This window comes from Maylandia zebra, linkage group LG20 (genome assembly GCF_041146795.1).
Source record: "Maylandia zebra isolate NMK-2024a linkage group LG20, Mzebra_GT3a, whole genome shotgun sequence".
Lineage (NCBI taxonomy): Eukaryota > Metazoa > Chordata > Actinopteri > Cichliformes > Cichlidae > Maylandia > Maylandia zebra.
The window spans coordinates 27,399,955-27,421,391 of NC_135186.1; the positions used below are offsets into that span (position 1 = coordinate 27,399,955).

The 21,437-nt window shown below is 40.1% G+C and overlaps 1 protein-coding gene across 3 annotated transcripts; it reads left to right on the top strand.

Moving 5' to 3' along the window:
- Positions 1-1,076: 1,076 nt before the first annotated feature.
- On the top strand, positions 1,077-21,045 carry LOC101471341 (protein phosphatase 1 regulatory subunit 12B). Of its 3 annotated transcripts, none has more exons than XM_076878586.1 (12): positions 1,077-1,183; positions 2,442-2,532; positions 2,617-2,811; positions 2,930-3,005; positions 4,233-4,342; positions 12,840-12,856; positions 12,969-13,098; positions 14,564-14,668; positions 14,827-14,877; positions 15,011-15,061; positions 16,767-16,834; positions 20,938-21,045. In XM_076878586.1, the coding sequence occupies exons 1-11, from the start codon at positions 1,164-1,166 to the stop codon at positions 16,803-16,805; spliced, it is 885 nt and encodes a 294-aa protein (XP_076734701.1). In that variant the 5' UTR covers positions 1,077-1,163; the 3' UTR covers positions 16,806-16,834; positions 20,938-21,045. The 3 variants fall into 3 exon arrangements, with proteins under 3 accessions (XP_076734701.1, XP_076734700.1, XP_076734699.1); XM_076878584.1 differs by lacking the exon at positions 16,767-16,834 and adding an exon at positions 18,504-18,753 and having other exon boundaries at positions 1,081-1,183; XM_076878585.1 differs by lacking the exon at positions 16,767-16,834 and having other exon boundaries at positions 1,080-1,183.
- The last annotated feature ends 392 nt before the right edge of the window (positions 21,046-21,437 follow it).

A 21,437-nucleotide genomic window follows, 5' to 3' on the forward strand; every position in this document is an offset into this window, starting at 1 on the left:
CAGAAACCTATGAACCTTATTACAATAAGTTATGCTGCTATCAAATATTATCTATGTCCCTAAAACTTAAGTGCATTCTTCTATGCCATATTAGTGCATTAGTTCTTAGTTTTATTAAAAACTTGAGCCTGTTGTACAGTACTGGACGACATTATAATGAGCACTGAAACTTTAGTTATTAACACTAAAAAATTTTACTCTCCTGTGCACTTAAAATAGTTTTACTCCGCTGTATAGAGAAATTATGTATCTTTTTGGTTTTCCAGTTTGCCACAAAATGTAACAAAATTCAGCTGAGCATGCCAGGTGTCACACCTTTCATATTTTGTTAAACATGTTTAATATGTAAGTGTGCTATCTCCGGTGCAGTGTTTAGGTATAAATCTACATATTATGCTTCTTTATACTTTTACTCTTCTAAAGGTTCAGGTGAAATATACCTTTGACCTCATTAAATATTAGTGTTACACAGAAAATTGTAAAAAACAAACAAAAAAAACCCCCAACAACTTTGATATTATCTGATATGCTGTAAAATATAATAAATACATATTTTCCACAAATTTCTGCTCTCATTTAAAGTTTTAAAATGTGTTATATAAATTAAAAAAGGGATTCCAATACTTCCTGTGTCTTGCTTATATCGATATCTATATTCATCTCAGTTTAGCAAACAACCTCAATAGTTATAGAAGCTAAATTTAGCCTTGACTTAACCATAATCGTACATTTAGTTATTAAGTTTCCTATGTGTAGATGGGATAAGGTTTAATCCTGAAGTAAGTGGATAAATAAACTAAGGAATGAATAACTAGATTGGTTAATGCACAATTCTGTTTTCTTTTTAGAATTCAAAGATTCAAATAATCCAGATAAAGAAAGATAATAGTCTCCTTATTTCTTCAAATAAACCGCTAAATGTGTTTGCTGCTCACATGCACAGCTGAAGTATGCATAGACTTGCTTGCATCAGACCTTGGTACATAGGAGCCTAAATTGATTGTGTATGCATCATTCAGGCAGGAAGTGCCCCCATCCCCCTCCTTTTCTCTTCCTCTCTCTCTCTTCACCCTGGCCAGTTAGAGTCCTTTTTTCTCCAGCCTCTCCCTCTCATCCCTGCAGCATTGTCTCAGTTCTTCAGTCTCTGACCTTCCACAGGGACCATGCAAGCATTTGTTAGCAGGTAGGTTTCAGTGGGGGGGCTGAGTCATGCTGGTCTATTCATGGAGTCTTATTTAGCCATTTTCATTTTTAGATTTATCAATCTGTCAAGCGACCATTTTGGCAAGGCTCCAAGGCCTGATGTTTGTTATCTTAATGTAGAGTAACTATGCTACTCTGTGCAGGTGCTGCAGGCCTCTAAGAACTAATGTGATGTGAGCCTTGGGATTGTTGCATAGGGGGCTGAAAATTCATATTTTCCTTTGATCTATTTGATTAGCTTTTAAAAAAATGTACATTAGTAATTACTGTCTTAAGGCTGTTATTCTTGCTAACTTCTCTAGCTGATTAAAAAGAAATTGTTTGAGTATGTTGCCTGAGAGGAATAATTTGCAGTTTTTTCGCTTTTAAGAGTGGGTGGATAAAACTGAAATGCAAAACATGTAATAATACTGGTTTTCCAGCATTCGCCTCTGGAACCCAGTATAGCAGAGATGGCTGCTATACTGGGTTCTAAATTAGTTTGTTCTTGATTATTTTCTTTATCAGTCGGTAGAATTATGCACATTAATGGTATCCAAGTCCTGAACTTTGCATAGACTACATTGTGCTGCTGTGCCGAGCAGCCCATTGAATCTCAGTGAACATTCAGGGTGACTCCACAACTGAAAGATCAATACCAGTAAAAGCATAGCAGAGGCAGTGCTAGCAGTTCAGTGGGTAAAACATGAGCCTCCCCACCGATGCTTGCTCAGCTTTTTATTTGTGTCTACGAAGACAGCCATAGATATCAGGCTTGCATCTTTTCAGAGCATGTTGATTCACTGATTTCCTGTGAAAGTGGGTAGAGTAGAATGCCAGGACAGACAATTAAAAAGTACAGAAGTGTGTTCAGCTATCACAGAAAAGCTGTGTTAGCAGCTTAACATACTTGCTGTTGTAACACTGGGTCACATAAAGGCCACATAATAATGGAATGTTTTTGATTTTATCTTATTATGCCGTGTACAATTAATACTAGACATTTTTACTGAATTTCGGAAGCTTGTGAGTAGATTTTGGATTTGTTAAGGTTTGTAATGCAAATAGTCTATTATTGCTCATATATGTAGCTTTGTTTTGTTAATAATACCTAGATAGTTAGATACTAAATTTAATGTCCCATTTGACTTGATTTGATTTTACATTTTTCAATTTAAAACATTGGTTCTTCATATGTATGACTGTGGCCTCGTGCAGACTAATTACACCTATGCATTTGTGTGTTTTTCCTGACCCAGGTCGTATCTGACCCCTGTCAGGGATGAAGAAGCAGAATCTCAGAGAAAAGCAAAATCTCGCCATGCGAGACAAACTCGCAGGTTAACACAGGTACTGAAATGGTTGACACACGTTTAGATTTTGAAAGATTTAACAACCTGTTCATATATGTGAAGCTGTGTGAATATCCTGCAGGGTATGACTCCGACTGACCTGAAAGAGGCTCAGAAGATCAGCAGCCTGGAAGATGGAAAAAATGAGGATAGCAGCAGACTGGAGGACAGGTCCTGTCTGCGGATGAGCTTAACAGATGATAGAAGAGTTCAGCCTGGAGTTACAGAGTACACAGAAACAACTGATGTCAGTCTAAACTGGAGCCAAATGGATGAGGTTACAAGACAGAATTATTCAGAAATTGTTTTCTGCCTCAGATGTGGCTGATTTGAAGCTTTAGGTGAAATTTATGATTTATCTCTGTATTCTTCTTTATTTTACTCCAAATGTGCAGGAGGGTAACTTTGAAACCAGATTAGAAATCCTGCCTGACCTTCCGCACCGACCTTACTGCAACAGCTCCTTCAGAGGTAAGAAAAACATCCGGATTTCTTTTGATTGTCGTGTTCTGTTGTGCTTCATGATCCATATGTTTTGTTCTGGGTTCCATAAAATATAATACAACAACATCAACAACAAAAAATGTGCTAGCAGGTCACTATGATCCAGACTGTTAGTCCACCCAATGATTTCTGGACAGTTTTGATATTCAGGACTGTTCTTTCAATGTCATTTCAAACATCTTAACAAAAACTGTTGTTTTTTGTTTTTAAGTAAAGATAAGTAAAAATGTACTTTGTAGGTAGTGAAGTATGTGATAAAAGTTACCCTGTAACTACTATCTGTTTAATCAGGCCTCCAGTTGACATTCTTTTGTTATTTATGTTGTTATGGCCTGTATTTATATAGCGCTTTACTAGTCCCTAAGGACCCCAAAGCGCTTTACATATCCAGTCATCCACCCATTCACACACACATTCACACACTGGTGATGGCAAGCTACATTGTAGCCACAGCCACCCTGGAGCGCACTGACAGAGGCAAGGCTGCCGGACACTGGCGCCACCGGGCCCTCTGACCACCACCAGTAGGCAACGGGTGAAGTGTCTTGCCTAAGGACACAACGACCGAGACTGTCCAAGCCGGGGCTCGAACCGGCAACCTTCCAATTACAAGGCGAACTCCCAACTCTTGAGCCACGATCGCCCCTATTTTTATTATTTTTGATTTCTATTTATGATTCTATTTTAACACATGTCTCTATTGATATTAATTATGTTTCTTTCTTTTTTTTACTGTTGTGCAGTGCTGTGTGACTTATATGTTTATAAAAAGCACAATATAAAAAAACTTTACTTACATGGTACAGTAGTACAGTTTGGTAGAAAACCTTTCATGGAAGGCTGGTGTGTGTGTGTGTGTGTGTGTGTGTGTGTGTGTGTGTGTGTGTGTGTGTGTGTGTGTGTGTGTGTGTGTGTGTGTGTGGTTTGGGAGTGGCTGTGCTACAAAATGCAGACACAGAGCACATGAATTGTGTTTTAAAACACTATCAAAGGAATGAAATCACTTTTTTTGGTTTTGAGTTGATAATGTTTAAGAAGTTTTTGAGCTCTGAGAGCTCTGAGAGCTCAGGCTCACGAAGACCTCAATCTGAACATTAGCCTTCAGTTTGTTAATCATACAGCACGTCTTTATTTTCCATTATTAGTATTGATCTAGTATAATAATAAAAACACACACTTCCTTTATATGTCCAGTTGGCGAGAGATGGTGGAGAGATGAAAATCAGAACATTGCAGATTCAGCACAGCTGACTCAACAAAGACGGCCCTGCTTTGACACTGAAGGCTCAGACTACATTGCAAAGGTAGGTGGAAAACATCTAGCCACTTTAATTGTAATAACACACACACACACACACACACGCACACACACACACCAAGAGGCGAATGGTGGTTTCACAAAACATTTTAACCATCTACCACTAGATGGAGTCAAAGGATAATCTAATCTATTTTTCATCCATAGCTTGTTCCAGAGGAGGCCAGTATTTACAAAGCTTTCCTGTGTGATACATTGAAATTTCTTGGGAATGATTTTAAACTTAAAAATGTGATAATCAGTTCTCATGCTTCACAAAATCAAAGTGGTTCTCTTTTTTGGCATTCATGACAATGTATTAAATGCATCACCACTCTAATTTAAATATTGTGTGCAAGTCAATATCTGTTGGCGCCGTTGTTTCATGTTCATATTCTGTTCCTCCCTGACCTGAAAGCTGAGTGTGCTTCAAAGGCAGCTGCGCTCTGATCTCTGATGCAATATTTTAAGAACTACTGCAATCACAAATGTCGAGCATGTGTTCACAGAGTACCGTAACTAGAAGTGCTGGATAATATCTCACAGAAAGATAGTCTGGATAGCCAGCCCCCCACTCTCTTTAAGTCATTTTGATTCTTCACATCACATGGCTGAGGTGTCTCAGCATTCCATACCATATTGGGCAAAACTGAGATGGTCTCTGTTTAATCTTACCCTTGGATTCAGAGTGATTGGCTTTGCTTTCTCCTTTAAATTCTTAACTATTACTGTTCTCCCTCCACCTGCATGCTATCAGTGAAACACCCCTGACAAAAGCACTGACAAATTTAATCACTAATTACTCCTACTGGGTAAAATCTGTCAATTCACTTATTAAGTTTCACTTTAGATAATCTAGCCATCTGAGAAATGGAAGCAAAGGGGACACATAGATGACAAGGCTTTGACTTATACAAGACGGTATCCTGATAATAGATGATTATGAATGTCCTAGGTGTAATACAGTATGAATGGAAAGTGGTGTCCATATGAGCTGACTCCAGGTCAGAGATTTGGCTGTAACCCTGTGCTGGAATCTGAAACAGAGATCTGTCAGTAATACGAGAGTATCTCAGCAGGTACTATATCTGTCTGTGATAATCATACAGAGCAGTGAGGTTTTACCAGAAGCTAGACAGGCTGCCCATCAATAGAGTCGACCTCTGCGTGACTCCATGATTATCGGAACAGATTTTCCGCAGTTCTTTTTATGATTTTTTCCAACAACCGACAAAAAGACAGGTGCAGAGTGAGACAACATAGAGATTCTGGTACTTAAGGGTGACAAGCAGAGATAGCAAGAATGCCGCTTCAAACATACCTCTTTTTATCCTGGAATACATTATGAAATTTGATCTGAGTGGTAGTCCAAACTTAACTTCCACATTTCTGCTATCACTCAGGGGATCTTTGGTAGCCACTTATTTTCTGCTTTACTAAAATGCATGAGCATAGCATCCCATATGGAATATCCTAAAGCTAAGGGTGAGGATCAGACAGAAGGAACTCCAGCTGGGCTAGATTCTCAACACAACTATCCAAAACCAGTGCCAGTGTAGTTTAATGTCTTATTTCCAGAGGGTCTCCAAGTTAGAATGTTTAATGTAAACATACTGCTAGACTACTCTAACTAATACCTAATTCCAATATCAGTTTTGTTAGAACTTACAATCCATGGTATTTGTCCTTAAAATTCAAGCACTGTAAAAGTTAGAGATGCAGGCAATGGTACTTGGGTTGGGAAATTAAGACCTGTTAGATTTCTAGTCTGGGTGACTTTCCAGCCTTAAACCAAAGGCCACAACACATCAGCTTCTCCGCTTCTCTTTGATTCTCCCCTGTGTCTGTGCTCAGTTTCTCGCAGTCCTATCTTGCCTTCTATCTATTTGCCCTGAGCAAGGATGGGGAAGTATAGAGAACCGTGAGGCGCTTGCGTACCTCACTATAAAAGGAAGACAGCAATGAGCCAGCTTGAGCTGACTATGAAATTAAGGGGTTACTGCTGGGTTGTTTAAAGGAACAGTTTGACATTTTGAGAAATACCCGTGTTCATTTTGTTGCCAAGAATTAGGTGAGAAGATTGATACCACCTGTATGGTCAACATGAAGTCAGAGCCAGCGCTGGATTACCTTAGCTTAGCAGGGAAAAGCAGGGAAAACTGTTTGGTTCTGTCCCCGCTGAGCCTCATTAGTTAAAAAATAAATTTTGTTTGTTTAACAACCAGAGAGAAAAGAGATTAACAAAATAAGATGTAACATGTTAATTAGAGAGTTTGAGAGATGCTGGGAGGCAGGTTTAGAATCTTTGAACAGAGCCAGTCGAACAGTTTTTCTCTTATTCGAGCGTTTTTGCTATGCCAAGTTAACAAGCTGCTGGCTGTACCTTCACACAAGTCTGAGAATTCAGTTAGTCTTTTCAAATAACTTCTGACAAGAAAGCCAAAATTTATATTTCCCCAAAAATGTCCAACTATTCTTTAATAAAATGTTGACTTTTTATAAACCTGTCTATCAATAGGCAGGTTTATAAAAATAAAACTAAAATCAATGCGGCTGTGGGCAAAATGAAACAAGATTTCTGTTTCAGGAAGAGGAGATGTGTCACAAGTGCTCTGTGTTAACACTGTGTAGCACTAATACTGGCAACGTCCCCTCTCCATCACACTGTAGGGCGCACAGAGTTACTTGACACTTTACAGTTGTTGATGGCTCCTCAGGTGATACCCAGGTTGACCTACCAGGACACAAATTGCTTCAGCCCCCTCCTGACTCTGGCTTTGTGCTCCACCTCCTCTTATCCCTCTTCACATCGGTGGACAATTTTTAGCCCTCAGTGCCGAGTCTGTCCATAGCAGAGCCTCTGGCAGGCTGCCACAGAAAGCTGCCAAAGCTGAAGAGAGCCGGGAGAAGCAGGGGGCTGGGGGTTGGGGAAGCAGAGGGACCGAGAGGGTGACCAAATAGTGAAAGGAGCAGAAGAGAGAGAGCAGGAGAGGGAGGGAGATGGCAGAGAGTGTATAACTTTGGGGAACTCAGGAAGAGGCAGCAAAGGGAACAAACTTTTTCTCTCTTGTCTTGTTTTGGACTTTTGTGCATTTCATAGCGGACTTCAGTGCTGACAGAGCAGAACAAGGGATACTCATTCGTTTGCTTTCTTCATTGAATTGCTCTTTTTCTTTAGATCTCCAGAGATTGTTTTGTTTTGTGGTTCTTTTTAAAATTTTTATCTGCTTGTTGTTTAACTGCCTGAGATTTGAAGAAGGCGTGACTGCACATTTGAAATCCTTCCAGATTTAGCAGCAACTGTGTCCACTTCTGGGACGTTTGTGGCTGCACTGAAACACCAAACAGACATATAAACACACACACACACACCTGTTGTTGCTGAGGATTCCCCAGGAGCACGGTCATGGACATCTGTGTCCCTGTTGCTTGAGGGAATCTGTGCGTGTGTGCAGCTGTTATCTGGTGGTGGCCTCGGTGAATGTTACAGTAGAAGCTGATCTGCCTGTCCGGGGTAGAGGAGGGAGATGTCATCCTACTACCCACGCACCAAGGACCTGACTCGCACCAGGAAGTCACTGACAGAATCGCCACCATCGTCTCCGTCCCCTACAGAAAAAAACTACAGAGTAAGCTTCATTTCTAGAGCGGTGCACCTTTGCAGGAAAAACTGAATGTGATACTTTTTTGTGATATTGTAGCAATTTTTGGTAATTTATTCCAGTGGCTTTAAATAACTTTAATATCACAACTCTTAGTTTATCTTACTCTTTATTTATCTGTAAAGGGACTTTATAGTATGACCCCTCTGTAAAGTCAAAGAAAGAATAGTATTTTCTGTAGATGTTGATGACTAATCCTTAGACCAGGCTGATTTGTTGATTCATCTAAGACAACTGGACGCATCATTAAGCAGCTTTTTAAGAGTTCGGACAACTAGGTAAAGAATTTGTCAGTTAATTTATTAGATTTTTTTACTTTGAATGATAGATATATATAGATATATATTATAGCAGTATATATGTTTGGACATCTGCTGTTGGGATACTAACAGTTAAACAAAAAACATCATTATATGATCAACAGGCTAATAGTTCATTTACTAATGTGTATTTGCCTAACTCTTCAGACACTTATCACAGCTTATTTGCTGGCTTGTGAAAGCGAGGCAAGTATTTGCTCTGAAGTGCTGAGAGTCTGACCACATTTTCTGGAAAAGACTTTTGGATTCAAGCATTCCTTCTGTAATTTCCTGTTATTTTTTTTCTGCCTAAGTGGCTTATTCTCACGGGCGTAGTTTGACTGTTTATGTCAGTGCATCAGACTGAGCTGAACTCTGTGTGACAGGCACATTTAAAGGGAAAGAAAGAATAGAGTGGGGGAAAAACCAAACACAATGGGATCCTGTCTGTTTGGAAGCACGTACAGTAATGTCACGCAACACTACAGACACACTCATTATTATTGCACTGTTGCCAGCAGCGAATGCCTCTGGTGGATGTTTGGATTCTTTTGCTCGCATTTCAACAAGTGTCACTCTCTCTCTGCCGGGGAAACTCTGGCTTTAATTTTCCATGAAGCCAGCCCAATCTGAATTGGCAGTGTGTTCCTGGGAGAGAAAAAGCCGTGGAGTCAGGTTGATGCAATAATTGTACCAATGTAATATGTGTTACAGCTGTGTGCAGCAGGAAGTCAAAGTCAACAGGAACACATTTGCATTATTGGCAGACACTCAACATTTGGCAGATGTTCACAGTGGTGAAATGTAAGTAAGCACATTAAGCCACGTGCTGTACAGAAGGAAGAATTTAGGATAGCTGAGATAATCAGATCAGATAGTTTCTGCTACTTCTGCTTCATTATGTTTCTGGAAATATGTGCTCTCCATTCCCCCGCATTCAGAAATCATAGCCCACTAGGTTTATTTCAAATTAAAACATGCTTGAATATGCAAACAAGTAATTGCACTAGATCCAAAACACTTTTCCTGTAAAAATCTCTGCAGGTCCACAGAAAGATAAAAAAATTACCTGATGTTCCACGAAAAGCAAAGACTCAAATTAGTCCCCCCATTAATAATTTCACACATTTGCTTTATCGTGTGATGCTATTGTGTGAAGAGATAGGCCACTTGAGTAGGACTCACTAAATGTAATCGTAATACATATGAATTAATGCATCGATAGTAACACATGTCGTAATAGGCAGTAATGTTTCCAAGTACTGTTACTCAAGAAAAAGAACCCATTTCCTCATTTGATTTGGTCATTTTGAAAACAAGGAAGATACTCTTGGTTGCCTGGAGCTCTGAGATGTTGTGTAAAGAGTTAACACTGTAGAGAAGTAGGGAAAGGTGAGTGAATGCGGAAGATTTTTTTTATGAGTTTATGTGTGTGTAGTGTCATTTGCACTGGTGTAGCTCAGATTTTCCTACTGTAGTCAACTAGCCTGCTCTAAAGGAGTGATGCTGTGGCAGAAAGTGGAAAGGAAGAGAAGGCAGTGAGAATGAGTGTGAAGAGTCTGCTAATTATGATTGTCTTGGCTGACGTTAGCATTATCATTTATACGCTCTAGCAGTGAGCTCATGCAGGTGGCTTGCGTGTGTATACTTCTGATGATGTTGATCCAGGCAAGCTAATAAAACTGGAAACGGTTCTGTTTACTGGGTGCCCATGGTAAAGCCAACACTGTTTCTGAGGCTGTTTTCACCAGTCTGACACACTGTTGTTCATCTCCTCCTCCTTCTTCTGCTCTGCCTTGCTAAGTTACATGTGGCACTTCTTCCTCCCTCAATTTTTCCTAACAAGGCAATCAGATTGGTGCAGCTGCCATCACAAGTAGAATTTAAACTATGGCTCATTTTCTGGCTTCAGTTCAATGCGGATGTTATGCGTTTATTGGTCGTATAAGGACTTGCTCATTTTTCCCCAAAAATCTGGCAGTGTAATCCCCACAGGGCCCACTCAAGGTTTAAAGTATTAAGTTTAAAAAAAGCCTAATTTCCCCAATTTCCTAATCCTTTAGTGTGAAATAAGTTTGCGTACAGTTTGGTTCATATCTCCAAAAGCAGGCTTCATGAAAATGTATTCTTACAACCTGCTGCTTAATGAATGATTACACAATCTGATTGAGGAATCTCCTTGCTATTGCACAAAGAGATCAGAGTGAGTGAGAGCTCTTCTTCACTCCATCCTTAGCCCTTTTTCATCTGAGGTCAGGGAGGTCTGTTTTTTCCTGGATAGCTCAGCTGAAGCACATGACCACATAAGGACAGGCAGCAGTGGCTCAGTTATGTAAACACTTGCTGAGGAACAGCTCCTATGATGCTGTGTAAAATCTCCTCTTAACTCACTAAATCTGAATGCAGGAATACCCACTGCTTTTAACATATACTGTTTTTCTAAATCATTCTTTTAACATCTGCTTCTTGTCTCAAACAGCTTAGACCACCACACTTGATGTTTATTGCCAAACATTTCTAAACACAGGTGTTTAAAGATTTCTTTGCCTGGCTGGAGATCAACTCCAAATCTATGAATTTAGGGAAGTTTTACGAGACTGCAGCAGAGATCACGGATCAAGCTGGTCTCACATCATGGCAGCCTCTCTCACTATATTACTTGTTGTTTCCAGTCTGATATGAACAGTGAAAAAAATTTCACATTTATCGGCTGAAGGCAGCAAGTGTTTGTTTAGTTCAGTTTTGTTTAGGGCTCTCAGCAGTCATTTGACAAACTAAGTATGGAGATTAAATATGGGGTGAAATTCCTGGACAGGCCAGTGCAATGCAAGGCTCAGTCAGTATGATAGCTGGTATCGACTATTTGAAAACAACTGAAGACGTATGGGTTTTGTTTTAAGGGTTTCTAGGAGAAAGCTCGTTCTTTCAAAAAAAGAACAAGGCAGCATCCAAATGTGAGGCTTTCTGTCTGACGGCTACAGCTTGGCCCAAACTGGGTCATACAACAGGTCAATGATCCCACACATGCCAACGAATCTGAAACAGAAGCACAGAATCAAGGCGTTTCAATGGCACCGTCACAATCCAGACCTCAAACTGATTGACACAACGCAATGGGACCTTAAAAGTGTTTTGCATAAACAGGTACCGTCCAGCTTCAGTGATCTGAAGCAACGGTGCAAAGAAGACTGGACAAGAACTCCTGCACAACAATGTGAGAGACTAATAAACTCATAGAGAAAACAGTTAGTTCAAGTTACAGCTGCTAAAGGTGATTCTACAAGCTACTGGATCATGAGGCGTACTTAGAACTGCATAGTGTCCCATAGTGTAAACGTTCTTTTTCACATGACTATGAAGTAATGCAGGAAGGCAGTCAATAGCCATAAAAAAATAGGTCCCTTAAAAGGGACATCTCTGAGGTAACGTAATTTCTGAAAACAGAAACCAAATACAGCCAAAGAACAGTATGTATACGCAACTCCTCATGTCGCACAGTGCCCAGGCTGCTTGGTGAAGTGGAAACAAACACAGAATGTGATCACAACAGGCAACTTGGCAGCCACTTAGACTGGGCTAGTCATAGCAGGGACCTGCCAGGACAGTTTGATATCAGACTGTTGTCTGAGGTCAGATGGCAGCCTGTCATGCAAGGAATACTTGACTTCTGATGTCATTATGTCATATTTGTGCTGCAGGCATGCTCATTGCAGCAGCGTATTTCAAAAGATTAAACAGGCTCACCGGGGAGGTTTGACCTCTGCGAACCCTGTCAGAGCAGTGTTGGGGAGAATTGTGTCCTACTTCTACATGCACTTCTTCCATCTGGGACCAAAGGCGTCCGAACATAGTTTATAGTTTATTTATTTATATAGCACATTTAATTACAACAGGAGCGTTGACCAAAGTGCTGTACAAGAATACAACATACCTAATAAAATAACCTGATGTATAGGGGTAAATTATTCCACAGCTTAGGCGCTACGACTGCAAATGCCCAATCGCCTCTATGAACCAGCCTCGACCTTGGTATGGCTAAAAGCAAAAGATCACTTGATCTAAGAGATCTAAAGGGGGTATAAGTCTGCAAGAGGTCAGAGAAATACCCGGGAGCCTGTCCATTCAGGGCTTTGCAAGTCAACAATAAAATTTTAAAATGAATTCTGAAGTGGACAGGAAGCCAATGAAGAGAGGCAAGCACCGGGGAAATGTGTTCACATCTTTTAGTACGTGTCAGAAGACGAGCTGCAGCATTCTGGACCAACTGCAGCCTTGCCAGGCAGGTCTGGCTAACTCCAGCATATAAGGAGTTACAATAGTCCAGCTGGGATGTAATAAAAGCATGAGCCGCATGTTGTGATAATTCAACTGGAAGTTTTGTTTTTGTTCTCTGCTGTCTCAAAATGGAAAATATTTCTCAGCCAAGCCTTTGTTTGGTGATATCAAATGAACAGGACTCGATCTAACCGTGACAGAATATTTTCACAGTGTGATGTTTCCATGCTGCTAGTCAAACTAACATGCCTTATTCCTTGTTTTTCAGCATGACAGAGTGTCAAGGTAAGATTTGGGCTTTTTTCTTCTGTATTACAGAACTGTAACAGGTAAGAGGAAAAAAAACACTGTAAATAAAGCTGCCTTTCAGACTGGCTAAGAGCTGTGTTGCCTCTAGATTTGATTCCATTGGAGAGAGTGCTACAGACAAGTCACTGGGCCGCACCAGCTCATACACACGCAGAGAGGCAAGGCTGGCTGCACTGAATAAACAGGAACAAGACTCCACTGCCAAAGACTATAAGAAGGTAGTAACTCTTTCCTCGGTTTCAAAAACACATTCTAATGTTACTGATTCAAAGCTGCAGTCCTGGATACAATTTGCCTTTATATTTATGCACATTGTATCTATTTGTCCCAGTAATGTAACTGGGCTTTCATGGGATGGGAGTGTCAGAAAGGAACTTCTGACCTGTAATTGTATTTTGCTATTGTAATATTCCCTCTTCAAGTATTTGCAGAAATGAAGGTATGTCTTACTGAGATTGCATCAAACCAGTATATGGAACTATGAACCTGCAATGCCACTATACAGTAAGAGTGGCAATACTGTTGACTTCATGTTGTCATGGCGGGGATTGATGTTGTATTTGTGGAGCGGACCCAAAAACAGACACAGGAGAAATGAGCTGATGATCAAACAAAAAGCGAGCCCTTATGCGGCTGATACAAAAAACTGAAAAACAAGGCGAGGCGAAAGTAAGCTGAAACCTAAACTGGGGCAAAACTAAACTAACTGTGAAAACAATGACGAGAGACAAGAACATGAAACTAAACAGGAACATGTGACAACGTAACTATGAAATAAACCAAACAGGAGCATGAACACGGACTTGAACAGAGGGAGGCAAAAACTCTGTGACTTGACGTGACCTGACATGAAGACAGACAGATGAACCAACAAAGAACAGAGGGAGACAGAGGACTTAAATACACAGGAGGGTAATGAGGGAAGTGGAAACACCTGAGGAGACACAGCTGACAAAAATGATCATGACGCCACAGGGAAAAGTAAAACTAAACACACTGAACATGGAAACACCAGAGCTTTCAAAATAAAACAGGAAACATGGAGAGACTTGAAGATGTAAGGTTTTTGAAGAAGCTAACAGTTCTATATGTACTTTTACTACATTTACTTAAATAGATGTTGACAGGTGATGCTAACCCTAACCATAAACATACGCGAACATTATTATTTTTAAGACCGACAGAGACAGAGACCCCCCTTCCCCCTCCTTGAAATTCGGAGACCATGCCCAAGTCGAAAGTGGCTCCATAGTCTACTGGTTTACACATTTACTGGGAGGAGGCACAAATTCCTTTGGGGTTGCATCAGGAAGGGCATTACAGTTAGTTTACAGTTGTGATAAGCGTTCATCACCATCATCCTTTTAGGTTAAACATAATCAGATATCAACAAAAAATGCACACTCAGTTTGGTCCCGTCACAGTCAGAAACAAAAGAAGTAACGTTGTGTTAGGTTTGGGGTTTTTTGAAAAAGCTTTTGCTATTGTGAAAAAAAACTGTATTTATGTAAATATAACCGATGATCTTACATATTGTTTGAGTTGTGTGGTTCAACTTAAACTGTCTGTTGTTACTCCTTTTATGCTTTGTATCTTCATTAATATTTTGGTTATCAAAATTCAAATACTAAGAATTTCTATAACAAATCTATTCCTATATTTGTCCTTTTCTTAACATTTTAGATGTATGCAGAAGCTTTGCATGAAAATGCAAAACTCAAGTCCAGGTTGCAGGAGAGCAAACAAGAGCTAGCCAAGATACGTTCCCAACTGGAGAAAGTCACTCAGGTACCTTTGGCCCATTCTACAGAAAACTCACATTCATCCCTTCACTTCCTGTGTGCTTGAAGAAAGATTTGACTTTTTACTTCTTCAGTGAAGTCATGATTAAAATTTAAACCAGTTCTTCTAATAAATTTCTCCCAATAACTTTACCCCTGTTTTAGAGACACGACACAATATCTGAAAGATCTTCAGCACTTGAATCAGAAAAAAGGGTAAGTGTCTTAACAACCTCCTTGATAATATTACATATATTTGCATTCTTTCCAATCAGTTTCCTTGTCTACTTCAAATTATAGTCTCATTTTTCCAGTAGAACTTACTTCAGTTTTTTTTCTTCATTTACAGGAAAAACAAACCCTTGAGAAAAGAGTGTCAGACATGGAGGAGGAATTAAAGGTCAGTCCATGCAAAACAGTGTGTACTCACTTAAATGGCATCTATTTTGTCTCAGACACAAGTTGTGCTTAATTTGTCTCATTGATGTTTTCTCCCCAAAAAACATTATAATACTGATAGTCCTTGCCGGTACCTCCAGCCAAGCCCCTTTCACTCATTCTAAATCAAGCACACCTAAAGTATTTTTACAGAGCAGAACACACATATCGCTCACTGCAGAGTTGTGGTTAGCCAGGTGGGTTTGGAGTCAAGGAGAGAGAAGGTTAGTGCTTCAGGCTCATTACCCACAGTGTTCTGCTGGGCCACTTCCTGCCAGGCTAAGGAGGAGCCTGTGCTGCTGCTCCCCTGCTCCACTTATCCCACTGTTGGGGTGAACATTGTGACCTAGTTCCAGCTGAATACCAAACCCTATCCAAGAGCAAAAGACCTGCTTTTGTGAGACATTCCTGTGTTGCTCTGTGTGTATTCTGCCTCACAAAGAAACACAGGGCACAACTACAAAGAGATGTCAGGCCTGAGTAAAAATGGTCTGCAATTTATGTGGAAGCAATTACAAACTACACGATAAGATTATAATTTGATTACTCGAGAGAACCAGCCAGCATAAAATAAACTGTGGAAAAAACTACACAAAACTAGTTCAAGTAAAATGTCAATAAAAACACTCTGCAATGATTTGCAAATCTTGTGAGCCTGTATTTTATTCACAATTGAACAAAGAAAAGATTTCCTATTTCATTAAAAATATTAGCTCGTTTTGAATTTAATGGCAGGAACACATCTCAAGACAATCTGAATGGAGCCAACAAAAGGCTGGAAAATTAAGTGATATTAAAATGAAACAGCTGGTGGAACAATTTGCAAACTAATTAGGCGACAGGTCAGTAACATGATTGTGTAAAAACGAGCATTTTAGAGCGGCAGACGTTCTCAGACGATGGCATTGGTTTACCAACCTGTGTCTGCAAAATGTGTGATTTCAGGTTAATGTTTCTCGACGTTAAAATTACAAAGACTATGAATATCTCACTATCTAAAGTACATAATATCATCAAAAGATTCAGAGAATTTAGAGAAATGTCTTCAATTACTGTCTGTGAACACAGCATGCCATGACTGGAAATGGAATTGGCAGTTTGCACATAGGGAAAGGCATCATCACTGCTGAATAGTACATACAAGTTTTAAAGCAACAATCAGGGAGCCCCTTGCATATTTCAGCAAGACAATGGTAAACGGCCTACTTCCCCTGTTACAACAACAACAACAAGGCTTTGTAGTAAAAACATCCAGGGGCTGAACTGAGCTGCCTGCACTGAAAACATTTGGTGCATCATGGAGCTAAAAATACCCTGGACTGTTGAACAGTTAGAGCCATATATCAGACAAGAATGGAACAGCATTCCTCTCCCAGAAGTCCAACACTGGTCTCCTCAATTCATGTTTATGGACTATTATTAAAAGGAGAAGGGATGCTTTTTTTTCATTAAAGTTGTCTCAGTTCAAACACTGACATGCTTTCCGTGTTCTGTTGTCACTAAAATGTGGGTTATGAGATTTGCAAATCTCTGCATTTTATTCTTATAAAACCCAACTTTTCGGGAATTCGGTTTGCATAACATATGCAGAATTCCAACGTACAACAGCGGCGTGGTATATAAGCAGCAGATGTTTGACCCCCGTATTGTCATGGTTCCTTCAGCAGGATGCCCCACTGCGGTTTCGCTGTGGGTACCAGCCCTGAGGGCAAGCTGTCTCAGGGAAGGGGGGACGGTGAGTGGTTGCTATGATACAGAGGTGTGACTGATACGTACCTATCACCTCACATGTTTCTGTTGTGCCAGAGATTGGGGCATGTTTACACATCTGGACTTTTTATCCTCTCAACAGTAGCTTAGAGCGTAAAAGCTTTGGGAGCACATCACCTCAGAGAACCGCCTTGCACTCTCTCACAAAGTCACTCCTTCACTTTTAGCAAGTATCAGATTCTCCACATGGGGGAGCTGTTTCATTGCTGCCACATAAGTATCAAATTGCACCACCTACTGGAAAGGGAAAATAACAGTAGCCTTTAAGAGGTATATAAATAAATAAAAGATGTTTATGCGGTTATTTAAAAAAATGCAATAAAATAAACAAAATCAATAAACTGCAGTTGTGACACTCAATGACCACAAGTGTCAGAATTCCTGAGCAGGTTACTCTCCGTTCCTATAAATGATACATAACAGCACATCTTCGCCTTTGCTTGCTGTAGTTACTTTTCTTGCAAATAGGGGTGCATTTTGGGTTTTTGGGCTACCCGCCCTGTAGTTCTGCACTTAATTAGCCTTAGTTATGGATTTTTCACATCAACAGCACTGTGTGTCCATCTTCCCTCTTAAAATAATGGGAATGTGGTAATACTCAAAGTGTCAGATTACTCTGCTGGGTTTTACATTCCAAATGGAAAAACTCAATTATTCTTGACAGCCTCTAAACCTAATGAATAGTAACTCTGTAGAAATGATCCCTTAGAACCTGAGAGTGTAGTCAGATCTGATTTAATATCAAACAGCTCAATATTAAAAGAGTGTAATAAGGGATACTGGTCATTATGCATCCTCGGCTCACTGTGTCCTTTTCTTCACCACAGCCAAGGGCACCTTTCCAAAAACTGCGCTGTTTTAATCCAAGAGAATATTTAATGCATGAACTGAAAAGTCCCCAAACCAGGCAGCTTTCATAAATGTGCGCAAGGCGAAGCTGGGTGTCCTCGTTTATATGTCATGCTTTGCCACATTCACCTCCACAAACTTGTCTGTCTGGGTGGCTGAAATGCCACAAGTGCCCTGAATAACGTGTATATGTGTGTGTGTCTGGTCTGCGGTTTACCTTCAGCAATGGTGTCAAACCACAGACAGCTATGTCGAACCACATTGAGGTTTACCTCAAAAAAGTCAGGCCAGGAAGAGGGAGGAAATGAATGATTTCCATTCCTTTGACTTTTATCTGGAGAGGCTCTTGTGCAAAGGCTAAAATATATCAGCGTTCATTATTTTCTCTCTTTTTTTTAGCTTTCTATGAATTTTATTCCATCTTCTTTGCAGTTCTATGAATATAATAATAAGTCAACACCTCACTTCTTCCCAATAAAGCCCACCTTTGATGAGCACAAATCCAAGTTGAACTGGCTTCATAACTTTCCTCGCTTTGTTGCAGCTTATGGTATTTTCTCTCAAAATATCTCTGTTGTGTAAATATTTGTTTATGTAAGTATTTCTGATAAATCCCTCAGCTCTGCTTCTTTGATTTCCCCTGTCTATGCTGCTGTGTGGGTGCATGCCTGTATGAGCGGATATGGCTGCAGTCTCTGTATGAGTATCTCTCTGTGCGACATGGCCTGCTCCCCGCATGCTCTCTCTGTCTGCCCCTCTCTGTATCTCTCTCCTCCTGTACGCAGGCTTTCCCTGCTCTGGCTCAGGTCCAGACCTTGCGGAGAGTGAACGAGTGTCTCCTGGCTGAAAATAGAGCCATGCTTCGCGTCCTCGCCCGCCTCTCTGAGACGGCCTCAATGCCGGAGACAGAGGACCTCTGATCCTCTGAGACCTTTTCCCCCTTCCTCTTCTCCCCTTCCTCAGCCACATAATTTCTACTTCTCTTTCCTTCTGGTGCCTCTACAGCCCCTTCAACCTCTGCTGTGTTCCTCTCAGGCAGGTCTTGCACTCTCTTGATGCTCATGCTTTCCTCCCACCCCTCTCCCCCCCCACACACACACACTGCAATGCATCCTCCTGTGCACTTTTTAAAAAAAAATCTAATCCCCTTTATGGTCTAGACCAACCCTGAAGCCTCCTTTTCTCCAAAACAGTTGTCACAAAGCCTTATTTGAAGTTTAATTTTAGGTAGATTTGTGTGGCATGCTAGAAATGAACACTGTGTTTTAAGCTGCATTTATTTATTTACATAGGAGTTGCCATTTTGCATAAACACCTAGGACTCTGCATCATGAAAAATAGAAGCACCTTGTGAGCACCTTTTATTTTCACAATTAAATATATTCAAGTCCTGCGCAATGTGCTGTGTAATCAATGCAAAGTTGTTTTCCAAGGTAATAGCCACTATTGAATCTTCCAAAGGAAATGAAACGTGTCAGATCATTAGCCTTGAAAATGAACACGTGCTTTGTCACTGGATGAGACAGGGGTGCAAACGTACCAATAATTTTGTATGATTTTGCTAATGAGCAGTGGATGTGAAATTAAAGGTATCATTAGGCATCTTGGGGAAATAAGCCCAATGGCCTTTTTTTGTTTTCTGAGAGTTAGGATCGATTCTACTCTAAAGTCTGTATGCCATATTTTCTGTTGGAAACAAATGGAAATATCTCACCAGCTAATCAAATCAAACCCCAAGAAACACACCCTGCAGTCTGATAATGGTTTAAAGATTTTTAGGGACAACAAAATTAACTTTAGCAAAGATTTGTTAAAGTTATTGCAAAATGTTTCGATTTAATGATTAAATGACTAATATTTGCAGAGCTTGACAAATTATTTGTTTTACTTACAGAAGAAAAAAACAAAGCCATAGTAGACTTGCTATAAATTAGTGTGGAATAACAAGGAAATACTGATTTATTTTCTTGTCCAATGTAGTTACAGTTTGGCATCTAGCCTGCAAGCTCATCACTAGCTACAAATACTGTATTTTTTTATTTCAAATTTGGGGTTAGTGACTAAATATTCATAGAAGGGTCTGCATGTGGAGGCTGGGGTGGTGGAGGGGTCAACACTAGCACTTATATGTAGGAGTAAATAATGGGAAATTTTTCTGCTTAAACAAAATGCCAGATTGTGAGGGTGTAATTATTGGTGCATGACACAAGGAGAGTGAAACACATTTCACTGTATATGATATAGCGCAGGGGTAGGCAACTCCAGGCCTCGAGTGCCGGTGTCCTGCAGATTTTAGATCTCACCCTGGGTCAACACACCTGAATCAAACGATTAGCTCATTACCAGGCCTCTAGAGAACTTCAAGACATGTTGAGGAGGTAATTTAGCCATTTAAATCAGCTGTGTTGGATCAAGGACGCATCTAAAACCTCCAACACCCGCCCTTGAGGCCTGTTGTTGGACACCGCTGCTTTCCTTCATTCTTGGAAATATTTTTCATGCTGTCTAAGCAGGTGTTTAATGAATAATACCACAACTTTTTCATTTCATCTTTTCTACAGATTGAACAGTTTTAAAGGTGCTAACAGGAAAATTGCTTGCCTTTTATTCATTAATGCTTATCTAAATTAACAGCCTGCTGATAATTTATTGGTCATCTCATCTAGCGTATTCCAAAACTATCAAACTATCATTTAATTTTTAACTTACAACATAGGATTGTCAGCACAGTGGGGCTTTCACTCTCACTTTATGGATTAATATTCAACATATTGGGCAGGAACATGTTGACGTAAGATGTCTCTGCTCACTCAACGTGTCCCAGCTAGCGCAGAAGGTTGTTGTTTGTCTCCAGTAGAGGGGAAATACTTTGACAAAGAGGGTGGTTATTTTTAGTCATTGCTTTTCATGAGAGACATGACCTAGATTTGGGGAATTGACCCTCCCTCACTTTCCTTCTCTCTGACTTCATTCTCTGTCACTTTTCACATTCAGGACATACTGTCACTGTCACACCACACTGCATGATCAAGTACTGTAGAGCATGTCCTCATTGCCTGACTTTAAACTTCAGTGAAAGATAACTTTAGTGGTGATTAAAGTTGCAGTGGATAGTCCTGGTTTAAGTCACAAAGATGTCAAGTAACCATTTAAATGACACAGCAAAAGCTGTATATTTCCCTGGTTTTCTAATATTGTTTTCTCCCTCTCTTTTTCTAGGTCTTAACAGAGCTCAAGTCAGACAACCAGAGACTAAAGGATGAAAATGGTGCTCTCATTCGAGTCATCAGCAAACTGTCAAAATAAAAAAAAAGATGTGCGATGCTCCTCTTGTGTGTCTGTGGACGCTCCAACCCTGAAATAGCAGTGTCATTATCCACAAGGTCCCGGGTTTTGACTCGTATCTGAGTTACTGTATGGTGACAGGCTAGTTTGGTTGCATTTTCAGAAACATCCTAGTAATTCCTGTTAGTACTTGTGAAGATCCAAAGAGAAGTGTTGGCAAGCTTCAGTTAATTTTACCATTATTAAAATTAAAGTTTCAACAATTTTTTTTCCTTCATTAGATGTTGTTTGTTTTAGGAATATTTGTCACGTGTATGAAATAGGGACCAGGTGTACTGTTGACATTTCAAATCCAAACTAATGCATCAGATTGCGTGAGGCTACTGTACCTAATAATATGCCATATAACATTTTGACACTTTTACTTTGGTTGT